Source organism: Zonotrichia leucophrys, chromosome 7 (genome assembly GCF_028769735.1).
Source record: "Zonotrichia leucophrys gambelii isolate GWCS_2022_RI chromosome 7, RI_Zleu_2.0, whole genome shotgun sequence".
Taxonomy (NCBI): domain Eukaryota; kingdom Metazoa; phylum Chordata; class Aves; order Passeriformes; family Passerellidae; genus Zonotrichia; species Zonotrichia leucophrys.
The window spans coordinates 12,063,730-12,082,368 of record NC_088177.1 but is presented as its reverse complement, the minus strand read 5'-3'; the positions used below and the strand labels follow the sequence as shown (position 1 = coordinate 12,082,368).

Below are 18,639 nucleotides of genomic sequence, written 5' to 3'. Positions count from 1 at the left end.
TTTGAGCAAGTTTTTCAGCAGTTTTGGTCTGGAAGGAAATACCTTGGTCTAGAATCACCTACTTCCAAGAGTAAATGATTATGAACAGTGTTAAGGAAGTGGAAACATTTGAAATGCTGAGTGATAACGTGGTCTTAGGGACAGAAGGCTGGGAGGCTTGGGCCTCTTCTGTGTTTTTGTCAAAAGATGGTAATTCTCCCAGGTCAAAAGCTCATTTAGCAGGATGACACTTCATAATTTGACAACTACCATCTGTCTCTGGCTATGAAGACAGCTCTTTTTCTATAGAAAATCTGAGATAGTTTAAACATTGCTGTGAAAAGTACACAGATAAGTGGGGAAAACAAATCCAAAGCTTTTTTTCCTTGTCAAAAATGCAGAATTTCAGGAAATTTTGCAGCCAGGTCAGTAAGATACAGATTTCTATCCCTATGGGTCTCTAGAATTCTTGGGTTTGTCTTTCCCTGGTTTGCTGAGCCTCTTAATCTCTCACTGATCTCTAGAAAGAAATACTGCAGATGTCACTGGGAACTGTATGTGCCAATGACTTCTTTGTGTTCCCCACCTCTGCTGTCATGCAAACAGACCCTGGGTCTGGTGTGCTCAGTGCTGAACAAACACTGCTTGGGTAGGGCCAGCTCTGGGGGGCCCAGGGGGCAGGACTGGCACAATTTGGGGAGGCAGGAGGGGCAGGAATTCCACCTTCCAGATCCGTGGTGAGGTTGGAAACATGCCACTTACTCAGGCTCTCTTGTGGGCTGTGTTTAGAGAAGGCAGAAATTCACCCATAAACCCTGGAGTGCAGCTGTCTGACAGGTTTATATCAAAACCTTTTTCAGCAGGAAAACCTGATTTTGATCACCACATTGTTGTTTATTTTATTTATTTATTTTTTTTTAAAGCCTTCTGCCTACCAGCACCCTCAGAATCCTGTCTGCAAGGGTGTTCCCAGTTACTACTTCTGCCAGGTGGTGCTTCATTCTAAGTTTGAAGTCTGGCATTTCTACTTGTTAAATGTCATCCCATTAATCATGGCTTAATGCTAAAATTGATCTGGATCTCTCTGCAAGGCCTCCTGTCCCTCAGAGAGTTTACACCAGCTCCCAGTTCAGTATTGATATTTCAAAATTTACAGTGAAAAGCAATTTGGGTCTTGTTGAATTAACTCAAATTTGGATGCTCATTTCCAGCCCAGCAGTTATGATTTGTAGTAATTCAGTGAAGTGGATTTTCAGGCACTGGACTGAGCTGTTTGTAACTCAGATAACTGAACACTGGGTGTTTGATAGCACAGCTAGTTCAGCTAACCTGGCCTTGAGGTTGTGCCTCCTGAGTCTGCTCATTGAGTGGAGAAGGATACAGGAGCACCCAGGACTGGTTTGCAGGAGTGGTTGGGTGTTCCTGATGCATCCCCACCATGTCAGTGCCTGCTTAAGCCAGTGTGGAGTGCCATTCCAATAACCTTTTTTCCTTTTTTATGTGTGATTTTGGCAACTGAGCTAAGGGCAGGGTTTAAGTAACAGCTTGAGTTAATGACAGATGGGAGCAGACTGAAGAGCCAATTCATGGGCAGCATGATAACAAGAAGCTTTGCTAAAGGATGGATTGATAATGTGCCCATCATTTTCTAGGGTTTTAAGCAAGTATTGATTAATGTTTTCTATCTGCTAATATTAAAGCCATGTATTCACTAGATTATGCTCATTTACCAACAAACTGTATTTTTCATTTTTGCCTTGTGTGCTGAGGAATACTTTCAAGATTAGTTTAAGAATAAATCATGACCCTTGCCTCTGGTTAGTATGCCAATGACAAGCAGCATTATTAATGCTATTAATTACATACTGTTTGCTGGCACCTACACTCCCATCACTCAGTCATTTTGCTTTTTGCAGTGCTCTCCTATTGAAGTCCTTGGGGCTACCCACATAAAAGTGTGTCTGTTGCATGATTGAAGCCTTAAATATTCTTATATTCCTATTTGTTATTTATATACTGTTACAAACAGACATGCCCAACCCTTTTCCCCCCATCATATTGCATACATATTTTCAAATGTGCCTTTCAAATCACAGTAAAGCAATTTTTAAGAAAGAGATAAATAGAAATTACTTCTTATCAATGTTTTGAACTTATTTTCATCTTTCATTTGGTCTGGGATGTCTGGAGATAAGTCTTAAATGTGTAATATGGTCTAATAAGGGGTTTGGTGCAGGTTTTTGGGGGGGTGTTGTGTGGTTTTTTGGGTGTTTCTTTTGGTGTTTATTTTCCCTCACCTCTTCCCAGGCATTTGCAATGACTAACCAAATTCTGGTGGAAAAGTCAGTTGTTGGCTGGAAGGAGATAGAGTATGAAGTTGTGAGAGATGCTGCTGATAACTGCATTGCTGTCTGCAACATGGAAAACATTGATGCTATGGGAGTCCACACAGGTAGGCTTGGGCAAGGGCTGGCTCAGAGACTTTTTATATGCAGTGCTGTTCTGCCTGGTGTTATTGACAGAGCTTTGGGACAGATAATGTGGGCTAGGAAAATACTGCTCAGGTCCTGAATACAGCCAGATAGGGTGTGAAACAGATTAAACCTATACCTGTGATTGTGTTTTACATAAGATTTCTCAGCTTGTCTCCAACCCTGGGCTTCTGACTATCACTGAAAAACTATCAGTGGTTTTCATCAGCTGTGCATGCACAAGTTGTAGTCTCTGGTAATGTCATTACTGGTAGTAGGTTAGCAGAGACAGTGACTTGTGTGGCCACAATTTCTTCTAATTTTCCTTCTCTGCTGCCTTGTGACAAACAGGAGATTCTGTTGTGGTGGCTCCAAGCCAGACCCTCAATAATGAGGAGTTTCAGATGCTGCGGGATCGTGCCATCAAAGTTGTCCGACATTTGGGCATTGTGGGAGAGTGTAACATCCAGTTTGCTCTGCATCCAACTTCCCTGGAGTACTACATCATTGAGGTTAATGCCAGACTCTCCAGAAGTTCAGCTTTGGCCTCCAAGGCAACAGGGTAAGATTGTTTTAAAAAAACCAAAATGTTCCAGAACAAACAATGAATAAACAGAAAAAATGAGGAGAGCAGAACAGAAAGCGAGAAGAAGGGATTTGGATCAATGTATTATTTAAATAAGTAGGTGACAGCTACAAGGAAAAAGAGCTGCAGCATCTGCCTTCCATGTAGTTAAAACATGAAGCTGTAGTGCACATTTTCATCAAGGAAGACTGAAGTTGGCTGTTAGAGAGAACTCTGGAGCAGTCAGGTCAGTAAGGTGTACAGATTTCTGCATGGGAAGCTTCTAAGAACAGCTCTTGTCAGCATCTGTTAGGTCTGACCCTTGGAGAGCTGGTCCTGCTGGGAGATGGAGGGTGGGGTTAGTGAGCCCTCCAGGTCATTCCAGCCCTGCTGATGCTGTTACTACAAATGGAGAAGCTCCCAGGAGAAACGAGTGTGGGAGCCTAATCCTTGCAAAGCACATCCACTGCATCCATATGTTGGCTGCAAATCATCTCTGGGACCCAGAGGGCAGAGTTATTAATGAGCTGTCTGTCAGATTGATGCAAATGGCATTGCTAGCTGCCTTTGTTTTGTTGGCTAATCATAAACTAATCAAGATAAGGATGGTCAAAGCAGGCTGTTTAAAAATTGGCTTCTTAATTGCACTTTGCAGATGCTGTTGAGAGGCACAAATTAATCTCTAATTTGCAGTTCTCAACAACTCTTATGGTTATTTAAGACCCATAGCAGGCTGGAGATAAGCCATGTTGTTGGACAGTGGGCGTTTGATTGTTTTCTTTCTCGATGACAGACTTGCAGCTAAACATCTGTTAGGGTGGGCTCACAGTGGATGTGACTGCTACTGAAAGGGGAGCCATGGGGGATGAAAAAGCAAGTCTCAGATCTAGGGAGGTAGCTCTGCAATGTGTTGAGGTAGGAGGCTGGGTGGGTCCTGCTGTGCATGAGCACAGGAGCCTTCCCTTGGGTTGAGGAGGGACGATCACCTCACATTTATTTAATGGGATCCACTCCTGGGATTTGCCAATGCAAAGTTCTTTCCATTCTGCTGTTCTCTCCTCCTCCTCTCTGACAGGTATCCATTAGCATTCATTGCTGCCAAAATTGCCCTGGGGATTCCCTTGCCAGAAATCAAGAATGTGGTGACAGGAAAAACCTCTGCTTGCTGTGAGCCCAGCCTGGATTATGTTGTGACCAAGATACCCCGCTGGGACCTGGACCGTTTCCAGCACACCTCCAACCGCATCGGGAGCTCCATGAAGAGTGTGGGAGAGGCAAGTGCCACACTCACCTTCCATTCCACCACTTGGGGAAGCCATTGCTCTTTCTTGGAAACCCTCAGAGTGTCAGTCTTCAAAGACCTAATGAATTGGAGAATATATATTAAGCTCAAATTTTTTTTTTTCCAGTACTATAATTAATGGAAATTAGTTAGGACTGTGTAATGTTGGCTATCAAAATATGGTTTGACTCCTAAAGGAAGAGATCACTATGGATTACTTGGGGTTGACTTCATTCCTAACACTCACTCCAGGGCTCTGAGTTATTTTTTTTAGTTTGAGGTTCTGTAGTGGTGGTTAATTACAGTACAATTTCAGGACTAGTAGTGTGTTAAGATTTTCAGTGGTGCCCATGAGCCACAACTTTCAGTTCTTCCCGAATTATTTGTCCTCTGTGTTAAAATCATCTGCCAGATCTCAGCCTTGAAATCCAAACACAAATTGTCATCTTGCTCTCAAGTTTTGACTTCTAATGTAAGAGACTTCATCTCTAAAAGATTTTGAGATGTCTGGACAGTAACAGTATTTTCAGACCATGTTTTAAGAACGGGGAAATGAAACAAAATCATTACCCACTTAATTAGTTAATTATGTATCAGTTACCAAAGAAAAATAATTGTGTGTTTTTTCGGTTGTCTTTTCAAATAGTTATTTTATTAAATTATTTTGACATGCAAGATGTTCCTAATATCATTGTTGTCATTGAACAAGAAGCCTTCATCAGAACTGGGAAGATTAATTAGAATTTGATCTTCCATTGGCAGGTTTGGCTTTTAATAGTAATGAGGTGGGTTTTTTGTTTTCAGTGAGATGATGCTTCCTGATATTAACCCTCTCTGCTTAGAGGTTTGGGGACTGTTTTGTAGAACTAGAGTTCCTAAATGCAGTTGCATTATAAGCTGTGGAACTTCCTGGTCATACACATTTGCAGGAGATGTTGAGTCCTTCCAGTGTTCATTTGTCATAGAAATGCCTGTATCTGTGTCCTGTTCCAGGCAGGACAGACACACAGGGAGAGTCAGTGCTCTAACAGGGCAGGTGAGCAGAAGCAGGGATGGAGGAGCCCAAGGGATGCAGTCTGCAGCTGGTGGGGGAACTGAGCAAGAATGTTAATCTGCAGGACCTGTGGGCAGGAGATGGAGTCTTTGAAGCACAGTTTCTTGTCACTGTGTCTCTATTAGTATGGAGCAGTCATCTCCCCAGGCCTGAACCCCAAGCCAGATTGCAGCACCTACTGAATTTTTATTAATTGAACAGTCTGGCCTGGCCTTTTCTAAGCTCTGTTGTGCTGGGCAGTGGGCCTGGAGCTGTGAGAAAAGAGAAAGCAATGTTATTTTTTCTTTTGACATTTTTCAGCATTGTGTTTGAGAAGATTTTTATGCTGTTAAGGTCTCACTACACTGGGAAATAAAAATGTAAAAGTTTGAGAAAGAGCTCTGTTACCTCACAGATATCTAGACAGAAAGGTTTGTTTTCTTATTAGATATGTTGTCAAGACTGAAGGAGGGAAAACCCTTCAGTGCTGCTGTACCAAGGAGGAGTAATCATTTAAGAGAACCCTCACAGGGGAGAGTTACTGTTAAATGTAATTTAAAGGAAGCAGGAGAAGGTTTCTCCTGAACCTTAAAATTCACACTGTGAATTTCTATCTCTAACAGGCTGTTAAACAGAAATATTCTTTTGTATTACTATACCCATGCTGCTGCATAATGTTTCCCTCTACCAGAGTGCTTCCCTTAAAACAGTTTACAGAGGAGAGCAGCATTCTCCCGTGTGTTACAGACAGGGAAATGGAAACCAAAAGTGCAGTCCACCAAAACCTAAAACCCAACCAGTCACTTGTCTGGAACTCCCCACTGATACCATGAGCAGAGTCAGATCTAGAAGTGGGGCTACCAAGGCTCAGACAGCAGGATTATCCTAGGGAGGAGTCCCAAGGCTGCCATGTCTGTGTGTGCTTCTCTTTGTGGCTGGAGTTGTCCCCACCCTGCTGCTCAGGGCCCAGCCAGGCTTGGCTCACTGTGGCTCATGTGGATGTGCTCTCCCTTTCAGGTAATGGCCATCGGCCGCACGTTCGAGGAGAGCTTCCAAAAGGCCCTGAGGATGTGCCACCCCTCTGTGGATGGCTTTGTTTCACAGCTGCCTATGAATAAAGCCTGGCCAGCCACTGTGGATCTCCAGAAGGAGCTCTCTGAGCCATCCAGCACTCGGATATATGCAATAGCCAAGGTAACAACAGATAGAGAGACCTCGATCTACTGTCTTGGTTTGAAAAGGCAGATGTCTGCTAAGGGAGGCAGGAATCTCCCTTGAAATGGAAAATGTAAACCTCCTCCCTCTGAATTGTTATAATTCTGAAATTAAGGGGCTCTCAGGCAAAGCTACGGGAATAGGAATAACAGATATTTGCTAGGAAAATTAAAAATACAAATGCAATAGTACAAAAAAGAAAACAAACCACTAACAGAGTCAGAGCAGGAGCTGACCCCTGTGTGTCAGGGTGGTGGCACAGCCCCATGCCATGGTGGCTCAGCCCTCCTGCAGTGCCAGCTGTGGTTCTGCTGGAGCAGGGATCCTGCACAAGGGGGGAGTTTTCCTCTGCAGCTCCAGGGGTGCTGGGGATGGGCCTGGGCTCCCTCTGGGAATGCAGGGGAGCAGAAAGCTGCTCCTCTGGGAATGCAGGGGAGCACAAAGCTGCTCCTCTGGAATGCAGTGGGCAAAGGCTGCTGTGCTGTTCCACGTGTCAGATTGTATCCAGGTAGGAATGCTTGGCTCTTCCCCCTGGGCAGAGCATTTCCCAGTGGGATGATGCAATTTTCTCAGCCATGCAGGGACACTCACTGGCCATGGACAGAAGACATCTCGTGGAGGGAGAATTGGCTGTGGAAGAGATAAAGAAAACTTCCCAATGAACAGAAGAGAACTGCCCCACCTCTAACAAATGGGAAATAGAGCACACACCCCCACTAACGTCTTTCACCCTAAGACACTTCTATGTCTTGAATTTGAGCTACAGGATTGGGTCAGCTGAGTATTCTTCATTCCTTTGCTTCCCTCTGTCAAGCTCACTGGGAGCACTTTGAGTAGGACTCTTGCTTGTGCTTTCTGCATCTTCCATGGTCAGGCAATATGTTTGCCTTTTGTGGTACAATCTTAGCCTGTGCTCACTGCATTCAGCACCAGGTGCATTCTGGTGTCCTGTTACTTAATTTGTAGCTGGGTGCTGGTGGACACCTGGATCACTTTTCTCTCCTATGAGATGAAATTTGTCTGCTAAACATTGGCTAGTGTTCAGCCCTGATTTATACTAGTGTAAATGTCAGTCAAAATGGGTCAGTTCTGCAGATTGCAAAGGAATAAATGAAGATCCTTTTGAGAACTGAAGCCAAGGATGATAAAGAATGGCAAACTGCAGTGTGTGAGAGCACTGTCTACTTGCAATGCTTGCATTGGTATGGGCTTGAAACAAAAAGAACTACAAAACTGTATGTTAAATTTCAGACAAGAAATCCCCTGTTCTTCAAAACCAGCTTAGCTTCCTGTAGCATTCTTTTGACCCCTCTCCTGTCACACTGGACAAATCACTTCAGCCTTGAAGGTGCCTGTGTAACAGGGAGTGTTATTCTAAGGGAAATTGGGTGCAAATTTATTTCTTCCTTCATCTTCTTGGTGTTTGCCTGTGTATATCATGTGGTAAACGTGGGGTTACTTTAGAAGGTAGGTGCAATTTCACACTTTGGTTTTGCTGTAGGTAACACGTCCATCTGTCCATACTCTCTATGAAGAGGAGGGCACAGCTGTGTTTTACAGCTGCTTACCTGGATAGCCTGATTTTTATTTTTTTTTTTAAGACTGCAAACCTTCCTGGCAGGGAATGCCCAATTACTCTTTTCTTTGTGCCCCTGACTTTGTGTGGTGGAGTCTTTAGGCCCTTTGTGCTCATGTGTGGGTACATCTTGTTCCACCTCCACGTGAGTGAGGAGCTGAGCCTGTGCTGTGTTAGTTAAAAGGTTTTCACTAGCAGTTTCTCTTATAAATGGCCTGAAGAAAAATCAGAAAGTGTTTTATAAATGTGTGGCTTGTCCAGCTGTTCCCTCTTGTTTTTCAAGCTGGGAAGTGCATGTCTTCATCCTTCAGCAGCTGTGTTTGGTCTTTATTACAGCCTTTTTCTTGTGGCTGAGAGAAAAATCTTACTTCTTGAGTCTCTGAGTGGTTCAGAGAGATTGTATGAAAGATTAAAATTAGACCCATGTTAACACAGGGCATCTGGGGAGATGAAGGTAAGTTTGGGTCCCACTGAACACTGGGTGTTCCCACCTGCTGGTATTTTCACTGGGATCTGTTGGAAAAGCAAGAAAAACCTTTTAGTCCCTCCTTATAAAGAGTTGTCTCTGCCCAACACAAATTAATTCCCATTAATAACTGAGGCAAGCAGTACAAGTAAGAGGTACTTCTGGCACCTGGGGCTGTCTGCATGGAAATCCCTTCCCAGCTTGTTGATCTTTAAAAACCAACAGTAAGTCCCCATTAGCCATCAGCTCCATTTGAAACAGGATGGATCTTTGTTATATTTTATGTGTTTTCTCCTCTCCTGCCCACTAGCCAGCCCTCCAAGGCTTTGTACTTTTTTTACTTTCTCCTTTGCCTGTTGGATGATGACAACAGCAAGTGTTCAGGTGCAAGGAGAGGGAGTTCAGCTGCCATTCAGAGCTATTGCTGCTGTAATGGGGCTCCCTGTTGTCATGTAAAAGAAGGCACAGGAGAGAGGCTGACACAGATGAGGCTTGTTCCTTGGCTAGAGCGGGAGTGCTGCAAGGATGGAACGGCCTGATGAGCAGGGATGCTCAGGTTGTGTCAGGTGTTTTCTGCTGCTCTTAACTTTATGTACAAGTGGCCTCAGAAGGCTTAGGCTGTGGAGGTGGTGCATGCTCTGTTTCACACCAGGGCCCTGGTCTCCAAACTGTCCACACTACAGATGTGCAGTTGGCACTCGTGTTGCTGTCCACAGGCAGCTGAATACTTTCTGTGGTGAGGAGCCAGGATGGAACTGAAGCAGCAAGGGTGCTGTCCCTAGAGAAGGCATAGGCAGCTGAGCTGCCCTTCATTGCTTGGCCTGGAGGCCAGGCTTGCTTCATGGCTCTTGGTATGAAGATAGTCCTGTAAACCTCAGCCCCTACTGGATGGGATGCTCTGGAAGTTGAGCAGGGCTCCAAAGTCACACAGTCCTGCTGGGTCTCTCTCCTCCTGCTTCCATGGTATGTTTGGGCTGTACTCCTTCATGTAGGTTTGAAGAGAGGAAAGCCATTGGAGTCCAGCGCTCCCTGAGCAAATTCTACGCAGTTGCCTGGAAACCTGATTTGCCCCTGGAGTGTGGTGATAGGGAACAAGAAACGTCTGCAAACTCACTCTTCTCTCTCTGTCTCCAGATTTATGCAGCAGGGATGAAGATGGTTGATTTTCTCTGCCCCCCTCTGATGAATGAGTGGAAGGGATACGTTACTTTTTTCAGTTTCCTTTGAAGATCCCTGGGATTTTTTTTAGTAAAGTGTCCTAACCAGGTTAAGAGTGTATGGTCATACAACCTGTGTATGTGTGGCTCAGCAACCATTGTCTGAAAATTGGAGATCCTGAAGATGTGCAAGTCTGCATGTGTTTTGTAAAAATAGATGGACCTGAAAGGAAAAAAGATCTGCTCAGATACCACTAATGTGGCAATGTGACCTCAAGCACTAAAAAATCAGGATGGAAAGGACTCCTTACTAGTTTCCTCATACCAATAGTGTTCTGAAGACTGTGAACTCTAAAAGAGTTACTCTAAAGGAGCAAAACATGTTAGAGGTTTTCCCCACTGCTTGTGAGCACACAGGAAATCCCAGTGAGCAGTTGTTACCTCTCAGGGCAAGAGGATAATTGCAAGAGCTGGCTGGGAATTCTTTAGGAAAGGCAGAAGGTGGTGTCAGTATTTTGCAGGGAGATGTCCCCCATCCCTTGTCCACTTCACTCCCTGAAGTGACCCATTTCTCTGAGCTGGCAGAAAGTCTCCCCATTGCTGGGGCACATGGTGATGGTACCAACATTCTCTCCAAGTTTTGTAACTTGGGGAAATAATGCTGGGATGCAGTGGACCAAGCTCATTCCTGCATTAATTCTGGGATTTTCTTCAATGGCACTGCTCTGGCTTTGTTCCAGGGATGCTGCCCTACAAGAAAACAATTAAGAATGTTAAGAAATTAATGAGCCTGATTACTTTAGCTCAGCAAAGATACCGTGCTGGCATTATCATTATGGTTCATTATAGTTGCTTTGTCAGGAGAGTTGTAACTGTACACCACTGGTGAGACCCAAGAAATTGCATTGATAGAAAATACATCATTTTGAGGGCTCTCTGAGGTGCTGGGGTTTTTTTAATATTACAATGGTTTGTAACCTATTGTCTTATGAATAATATCTCTGTGGGGTTCTAGCTGTAAATAATTTATTTTTAAAAACCCCATCAATAACCCCAGCAAGAAAGAAGGGAAATTTGAATGGTCTTGACATTATCTTGAGGCAGAGTGAGAGAAGTTAGAGCTGTGCTGTGGCTGAAACATCACCCAGGACCTGACTTTGCCTTGCTTCAGAGGTAATGCAAGGCCACGTGCTTTGATTCAGCCCTGTATTTCAAGGCTATATCAAGATTTATGCTCCAAAGCAAAATGTTCCTTCATAGCTGGCAGTCCAGAGCTTCTTGTTTTACATTTGCAGTTAGGATGTTGGCAGTGGGCCTGAGATTTAGGCAACTTGAGTGGTAACAGGTGTGCAGATGGAGGATTGGTCACTGCAGCCTGAATGTGGCTCCCTGCGGTTAGCTGAGCATCCTCTCAGTGGCCACCCAGCCTAGGTGCCATCAGCTTGTCTGGCTGCTGGCTCTGTGGAAAGCAAATTACCTCTCTCACTGAAACAGAAGCCAGATTTTGGAACCTAGAGCACAGAGAGAAGTGGCTTGGGCCTCCCTGCACTCCTCATGGGGCACAGTTTCTGTTGCTGCAGGAGACTGGGCCAGGAGGTAGATGAACATTTGACTTGTACAGCTTGATCTACATAACTTTTTTTCTTTCTGCTAGCTGTTTGCAGACTAGATGTGTATTTGTGCAGTGTATTAAAGGGGCTGTTTGGTGCTGTCCTGTTTTTGGCAGGCCTTGGAGGATGAAGTCCCTGTGGATGTCATTCACCAGCTCACAGCCATTGACAAGTGGTTCCTGTACAAGATGCGCAGCATTGTCAACATGGAGAAGATCCTCAAGGAACAGAACAGGTAAAAAAGCCTTGTCCTAGGACACAACAATTCTCCTTGGAATCCTGCTCAGAAACCTATGGTAAGCATACATGCAGTCCATGCTGAGAAGTTTATTCAAGTGCTTGGAATAAATGATGGTGTCTTAAAACCCAGTACACTGTCTCAGTCAGCAAAAATTTTGGACCACACTCTTTTTGGTAAAATAGCTCCTTGGATTATGCAAGTTATGGTTTACTATGGAAAATTCTCAGTATTTGAGGATTTTAGTCTCTGAGACTAAAGACTGGGAATGTGGATGGCCTGCAATGAATAACTTATATACCTAGGACAGAGTTACCTTTCAAACTCAGCACTGAACTTGTCCTGACTTACTGCACCTGAGGGTCACATACAATGCATTTTATTTCCAGCCTGGAGTATTGAATTTTAAGCTTTTCTTCTTTGCTGTGATCATGCAGTATGTGTGAGTATTGCTTTTGTACCACTCTTTCAAACACCTATGGCTCCAGACCTATTTAAATCTTCTTCCTTCAAGAAAAATGACCATATAAAATCCAACAGAAAAGATAGCAGTAAATTAAAGGAGTGGGCTATATTTCAGTTCAGACTCTTGCTGACTTGAGCTTTCCCTTCGTGTTTTACGAGGCTGGGAGAGGCTCCTTGCTGAATTATTGGCCGAGTACTGTTGGCTTTTGTGTCTCGGGTACCCGTTGTGCTCGCTGGTGTCACCACACGGTGGCACTGGGAGCGCAGCAGAGGCAACGGGCTCTGAGCCGCTCCTCGCTTCACCTGCGACATCTCCGCTTTTAATTGAGCAGCTCTTGCCCTCCCTTGCACCCGGAACAAGCAGCATCTGGAGCCAAACAAAAATAAATGTGCAGAGAGAGGTGGAAGAAAAGGAGTAACTTGATTATTTGCAGAAATCTGTTGTTTGGCTGCAGAAGTTTTGTCCTCTAACATCTGTCACATGGCATTTCTATCTGGCCTTTTAAACATGCATGTGCAGCTCCTGAGGGGAAAAAAACATAGCCACAATCAGTTTGTCACTGTGGGAGTGGCATGCTCTGGAACGAGGCCCCAGATGTTGGCTGCATCCTCAGCTGCTCTAAATACACATTTATAAATATATATTTTATAGATATATAATGTGTGTATTATATATATGTATATTTTGTGTATATTATATATACATATATATTTATAGATACAGATAAATATTATATATATATTTATATATAAATCCTCCACAGAGGCTAATCTTCTTGAACCCTCCTATATCCCTGAGCTTGCTTTCCCTTTCTCTGCAATGGGTACCAGGTGATTGTACAACCAGGTGGTAGCACCCTACACTTTTTTCATCCTCGTGGTTCCCAGGCTGTACAGGCAGCCTGCTACAGAGAGCCCTTGCACAGTATCCAGCCTTGCATTTTTGTCAGACACAAGCAATGTTGTGTCCCTTGGAAGTGGATTCTTGCAATTTAAATCAGATTGTGGGTGGTATCATGGAATCACAGAATGGTTTGGGTTGGAAGGGTCCTTCAAGATCTAGTTCTAACCCCCTTCCACTGCTCATCTAGTTTTAACACCTTCCACTAGCCCAGGTTGCTCCAAGCCATGTGCAGCCTGGTCTTGGACACTTCCAGGGATCCAGGGGCAGCCACAGCTTCTCTGGGCATCAATGCCAGGGCCTCCCCACCCTCACAGTGAAGAATTTTTTTGTAATAGCTAACCTAAATCTTCTCTGGCAGTGTGAACCTGTTCCCCCTCATGCTGTTGAGGCCTTTTTTGCCTTAAAACCATGAGCCAGACAAAGGTGATAAAAGGGGTTACCTTTATAAGGATCCTTAGCTGTACTATTCACCAGGTGGAAAACAGCAAAGATGCACACGTGGCATAATGCATATACAATTTTAATAGGATTTTCAAATTAGCATATCTAACAGGAATCCCTAGTTAGAGACCTAAGTAGTGAGGTTATTCCCCCTGGCTCAATTCTCTTTGAATTCCCCCTCTTTTAGATAGGAACTAAACTTTGTTGATGAAAATGTCTCAGAGATCATTTCAACCGTGGCTTTACAGAGAATCCAACCTTGGACCCACAGCTTGGAGCTGCTGGGGAGTTCATTTTGTCTTACTGTCTGTTAGAGTAGGTAAAACACTAGCTACAAAATACTGTGATAGGCTACAGAGCTACTAACAAATGTGTGAAGAATATAGATAATGTATAAAAGAAAGAGGCAAAAATCAATTTGGCATTACTGTCACTCCATGCTCTTTAAAATAGTCTCTCTCTCTCTTTCTTGTTGGCTCCCTTCAGGTATTAGAAGGCTGCAGTTAGGTCACCCTGAAGCCTTCTCTTTTCCAGGCTGAACATATAAATTATCTTACCCTTATTCATTTAGCAGTGCAGATTTTCACTCCACTATCAGTGCATTTTTTTTCTCTCCACTAGAATTGCTCACACTTTTTCAAGAAACCTGTGTTACCTCCCAGCCAGCACAGGAGGGAGGGGATGGACTGTCCAGCTGCATTACATTGAAGGCACAAAGGCAAAAAGCCAGGGAAAAACACTTGGAACTTGAACTAAGAGGCCAGTCCAGTGAGGCACATCAGGAGCCAGATCTCTGCCATAGGCAGGGGATAGCTAATTGAGTGATGCAGATGAGACTTGGCACACATGTGCCCTTCCTGCAGCCAGCTGTTTCCAGTCCCCAGCACGCCTGGCATGAGTTCTACCTGTGCTACAGAATAATTTCCAATTGAAAAGAGTGAGCGGTGATGCCATCACTGCTTTAAATCTTTCTGTTAGAGTACAGTTCCCAGAAGCAGAACGCCCTGTTCCTGGGCATTGCTGCTGCTGGATGGATCCACCCCTTCCTTTCTGTCTCTGTGTTGGTTTGGGGGTTCTTTGCAGTGAGGTTTTGGATGCAGTTGGAGTAACAAAAGTCTTGATTTGGCCCTTGCAGAGCTGTAGTAGAGACTGGTAACAAGGAGCTGTCTCTGCCCAGAGGAAATGAAGAGCTATAACAAGTGGGTGAGACACACAGATGGGGAAGGGGGATCAGAGGCAGGTGGAGGCCTTTGAGAGCAGTTCAGGAAGCAGCTCTCACACACCACATGCTGCCTTGCATCCTTGCCACGTGCAGGGATTCAGAGGTGAGCAGAAAATCTCACTGATCCATGCAGTGGATCTCCTTACACCTGTGAGAGCCTCTGTGGGATAATGCAGTGCTGAGAGAAAAACTTCTGCCCTACAAATGTTTGTAAACATAAATTAATCGAGGCAGATGAATTGCCTCTATGGTGTAGAGGCAAGGACAGCCATTTGCAGGCACAGTAGGGACTGGGAAGAGCACTCTCTGCCCCATTTACTTTTGTCCCATTGAACTTTTTTCTAAAGAAGATTGGGCCTGGTGCTGGGTGGGACTGTAAAGCTCTGTCATGCTGCAGCAGTGGTTCCATTTCTGCCTGTGGGCCCTCTAGGATGGAGAAGGAGTTGTTTCAGATATGTGAGGGGGCTGCAGGAAAGCAAATGGCCTGAGTTGAGCTGGGAAAAGAAAGCCATTTTGAGTGTACTTGTGAGAATAACAAGTAATATCACAGACATGTCAAACATGTGCCTCTGCACAGTTCTCCTGTGACCTTACGTAATTTTATTTTGGAAGTTTACATTTGAGGGGGTTTTTGTTGTTGTCTGACCAATTACCTTTATACCTGCTGTGTAATTTTAACTTCAACCTTCCCCACCATGCACATAAACAAAATAAAACCACTTGTGCACACTCACATGGAAGGAGCAGGCACCATCCCATGCTGTCAGTGCATTATAGGTGATGGTGTATGAAGCAGTGGCAGTGCAGTAGGATGTGCTATTATCTGGGAATTATTTCCCTAGATTTGGCCTTGCCAGTCCTGTGAGTGAAAAGGGGAAAAAGGGCCTGGAGAGACCCCACTGGCTTTTCATCATACTGACAGCTCATGGAGGAGGTGGGAGTTTGGACAGACCATGGTCAGCTGTGTGATGGTATTCACAGGGGTCTTGTAATGAGGGAAGAGATGAGGATCTGACTCCATGTTTCAGAAGGCTGATTTATTATTTTATGATATATGTTATATTAAACTATACTAAAAGAATAGAAGAAAGGAGTTCATAAGAAGGCTGGCTAAGAATAGAAAAAGAAAGAATGATAACAAAGGCTTCTGTCGCAGACAGAGAGTCCAAGTCAGCTGGCTGTGATTGGCCATTAATTAGAAACAACTCTGAGACCAATCACAGATGCACCTGTTGCATTCTACAGCAGCAGATAATCATTGTTCACATTTTGTTCCTGAGGCCTCTCAGCTTCTCAGGAGGAAAAATTCTAAGGAAAGGATTTTTCATAAAACATGTCTGCGACAGAGAATGTACAACAAACATGATTAAATAGAGGTAAAGAGGCAGGTAGCCATGGTGAAATCATCACTTAGCCCCAGGTGACATGGGGACAAAAGCCTTGTTGAAAATTGATAGGACTTGTGTTCCTAAGTCACTTAGGTATCTCTGTAGCAATGGAACCTGCAATTGATTGTATTTGCCATCACTTGAGAGCTCCTAGGGATGGGGAAAAGTAGAGGTAGTGGAGTCATGTTCACTGCTGCAGAAAATCCAAGTAAGACCCAGGAAAGCCATCTTGCAGCAGACAGAAGTGTGAGTGTATTGCCCAAAGAGGAACATTTCAATATTGATTAAAGACTGTAAAGTAGAATTCAGTTGAGGAAAGAGGAGCATTATAAACCACCATTGTGAAGAGCACAGCACAGAGATGGTAAGCTTGCCCAAAGTCTCAAAGACAGTCTGACTGTGCTGTGACTTGAACTCTGTCACCTGAAATCTCAGCTCTTCAAATTAACCTTAATGGAAACAGCAAATCATCTTTTTGGCAGATACTGAACTAGCCAGCCTACTAACAGGGGGAAATTATGGCACTAATCATATTTTGATAATTTTATGCTTTGAAGGAAAATATCTCCTTGCTCTGTGGGTGTTGTGAGAAAACACCTCCTGGTCTGTTGTGTGCTTGAAAGGAGTAAGTGCAGTCCTGACTGCCAGTAACCCAAAAAGACTTGGGTTAATAAAGGGGAAAGACAGAAATAGGAGGGTGCAGACCCACTTCAGCCCAGCATTTGTAGCTGGGTGCTCTGCTCAGTTACCCATGGGAGAATTGTTTATTGCAAAGGCCTTTTGGGAGCCCATGTCCCTGGTGGGGTACCTGCAAGGTGTTCTTTTAAAGCTATTTGTTGGAAGCATGACTGTGGTGGAGTAGGCACAGAAATACAGGTGTTGGAATGAAAATCTGGCACCTGCAGGTGAGGGAAACTCAGGCCATCAATAGCCTGGGCTCTTTGACAGGGTATTCTGCAGTCCCACTTTTCTCAGCAGCAATTTCTGCCTACCTGTGTGCTTTGGGGACAGGTCAGATTGGCACACACTCAGGACTTGTGTGGGCATCAAGCAGAGCAGGTGCAGTGGTAGGAAATGAGGCTGTGCTGGTTTATACAGTTTGAGGAGCTGTCACTGACATGTTTGTTGTGCTCCTCTCTAGCTAACTGGAAAGATTACCTTTGCCTTCTTTGTCAACTCTAGGGCAGGAAAGGCTTGGGAACAAGTTCAGAATGCAGTACATGAGGAGAAGAAAATACAAGCAGCTATTCAGCACTGCTGTTTGTGCTTTGTGTGGATCTAACATAAGATTTGCTTTCTATTTGTCTTGTAGAGTCACTGGTAATAATTTCACAGCTGTATTTTCTTCCAAAGCATCTGAACATTTGTGAAAATGCAATATGTATGTATTCCTTGATGCAGGGGATACACAGGCATTGCCTTAAAAAGCCATTGGGGAGCCTCTGTAACCAGTCTGTGCAATACTAGGAGCAGGGCACTGTACTGTGGCATCCCAGCGAAGACTCAAAGCTCTCTTTTACCAGAGATGGAAAATAGGCTTTCAGAAAACATCTACAACCCATTTCTTGGCTGTGTTTTGGTGTGAGCTGCTGCTTTAGCTCACTTAATCTTGTCAGTGAGTCATTCAGGTCTTAGGGCACAGTGTGAGGCTCATGCTACTTAAATCAAGATGTCCACAATGAGATTTATTAGCCCGGGGACCAGAATGTTAAAGGTGCAGAGAGCTGTAATGACAATTGCTCTGTGAGTGAGATTTGATGGTTTACAGCTCCTGCTTCCTTAAACACTCCTTTGACATCTTTTTGTCAGTCATCTCATGAGTTTTGTAGGAGGGGAAAACTGGTAACAATCTGTCTCCTTGAGAAGAGGAGCAGGGAGAGAATTTATACTGCGATCTCATTATTTTAATTGTAACATGCTGAAAATCTTGTAAAACATCAGAAGTAATCAAGGAAACCACTAGGAGCCTTGAAGCAGAGCAGGACAGCAAGGAAATGAGAAAGAATATGCTTTTGTACATAACTCAGCCTGAAATGCAGCAGGTTTTGAAACCTGCAGGCCTATGAGTACTGAGAAAGGAAGAGCTCTCTCAGTACTGGGTATAATGAATTTGGCTTCCAGCACTTCTTACTTTTGGTCCACTCTGCCTGCTGTAGCAAAACTGGGCTAAAAGTTTAGTCTGGGCTTAAATCACTTCAAATTTGGGAGGAGCTGAGTGCAAGACCTGTGGGCTGAGCTGCTCACCTTTGCAGCTCCTCTGTGCATATCCAAGCCACATTTGTGGCTCCTGAGATGAGGTAGGGAGGGTCACAGGGTTCATGGTTAACTGGGACACAGCACACAGAAGTTGTGTCCCAAATGCTCCCAGCTCAGGCTGTGGCTCTGAGCTCACAAAATATGATCCTTTTGATCCATGCTCATTTACATGGGCCTAAGTAATGTGTGGATGGGCATAAACGTGACAATATACCTGAAAAGAATCAGAGGCTGATTCTTCTGCTGGTGTCTTTATTGGTGGGTCAGGTGAAAGCTGGTCAAGTGGAAGAGAGGGCTCTGCTGAAGTGAGCAGGGTCTCCTGATAATTTCAGTGCTGTCAGTGTTCCTACAGTCAGTTAATAGATTTCTCC

At 44.2% G+C, this 18,639-nt stretch overlaps 1 protein-coding gene across 1 annotated transcript in view; it reads left to right on the top strand.

Annotated features, from left to right (window-relative positions):
- Window positions 1-18,639, top strand: part of CPS1 (carbamoyl-phosphate synthase 1) — a 97,852-nt gene that overhangs the window by 41,070 nt on the left and 38,143 nt on the right. The window contains exons 17-21 of the mRNA XM_064718040.1: window positions 2,287-2,431; window positions 2,802-3,012; window positions 4,091-4,289; window positions 6,348-6,524; window positions 11,471-11,589. Coding sequence (XP_064574110.1) covers window positions 2,287-2,431; window positions 2,802-3,012; window positions 4,091-4,289; window positions 6,348-6,524; window positions 11,471-11,589 — 851 coding nt within the window. The remainder of the gene's footprint in view (window positions 1-2,286; window positions 2,432-2,801; window positions 3,013-4,090; window positions 4,290-6,347; window positions 6,525-11,470; window positions 11,590-18,639) is intronic.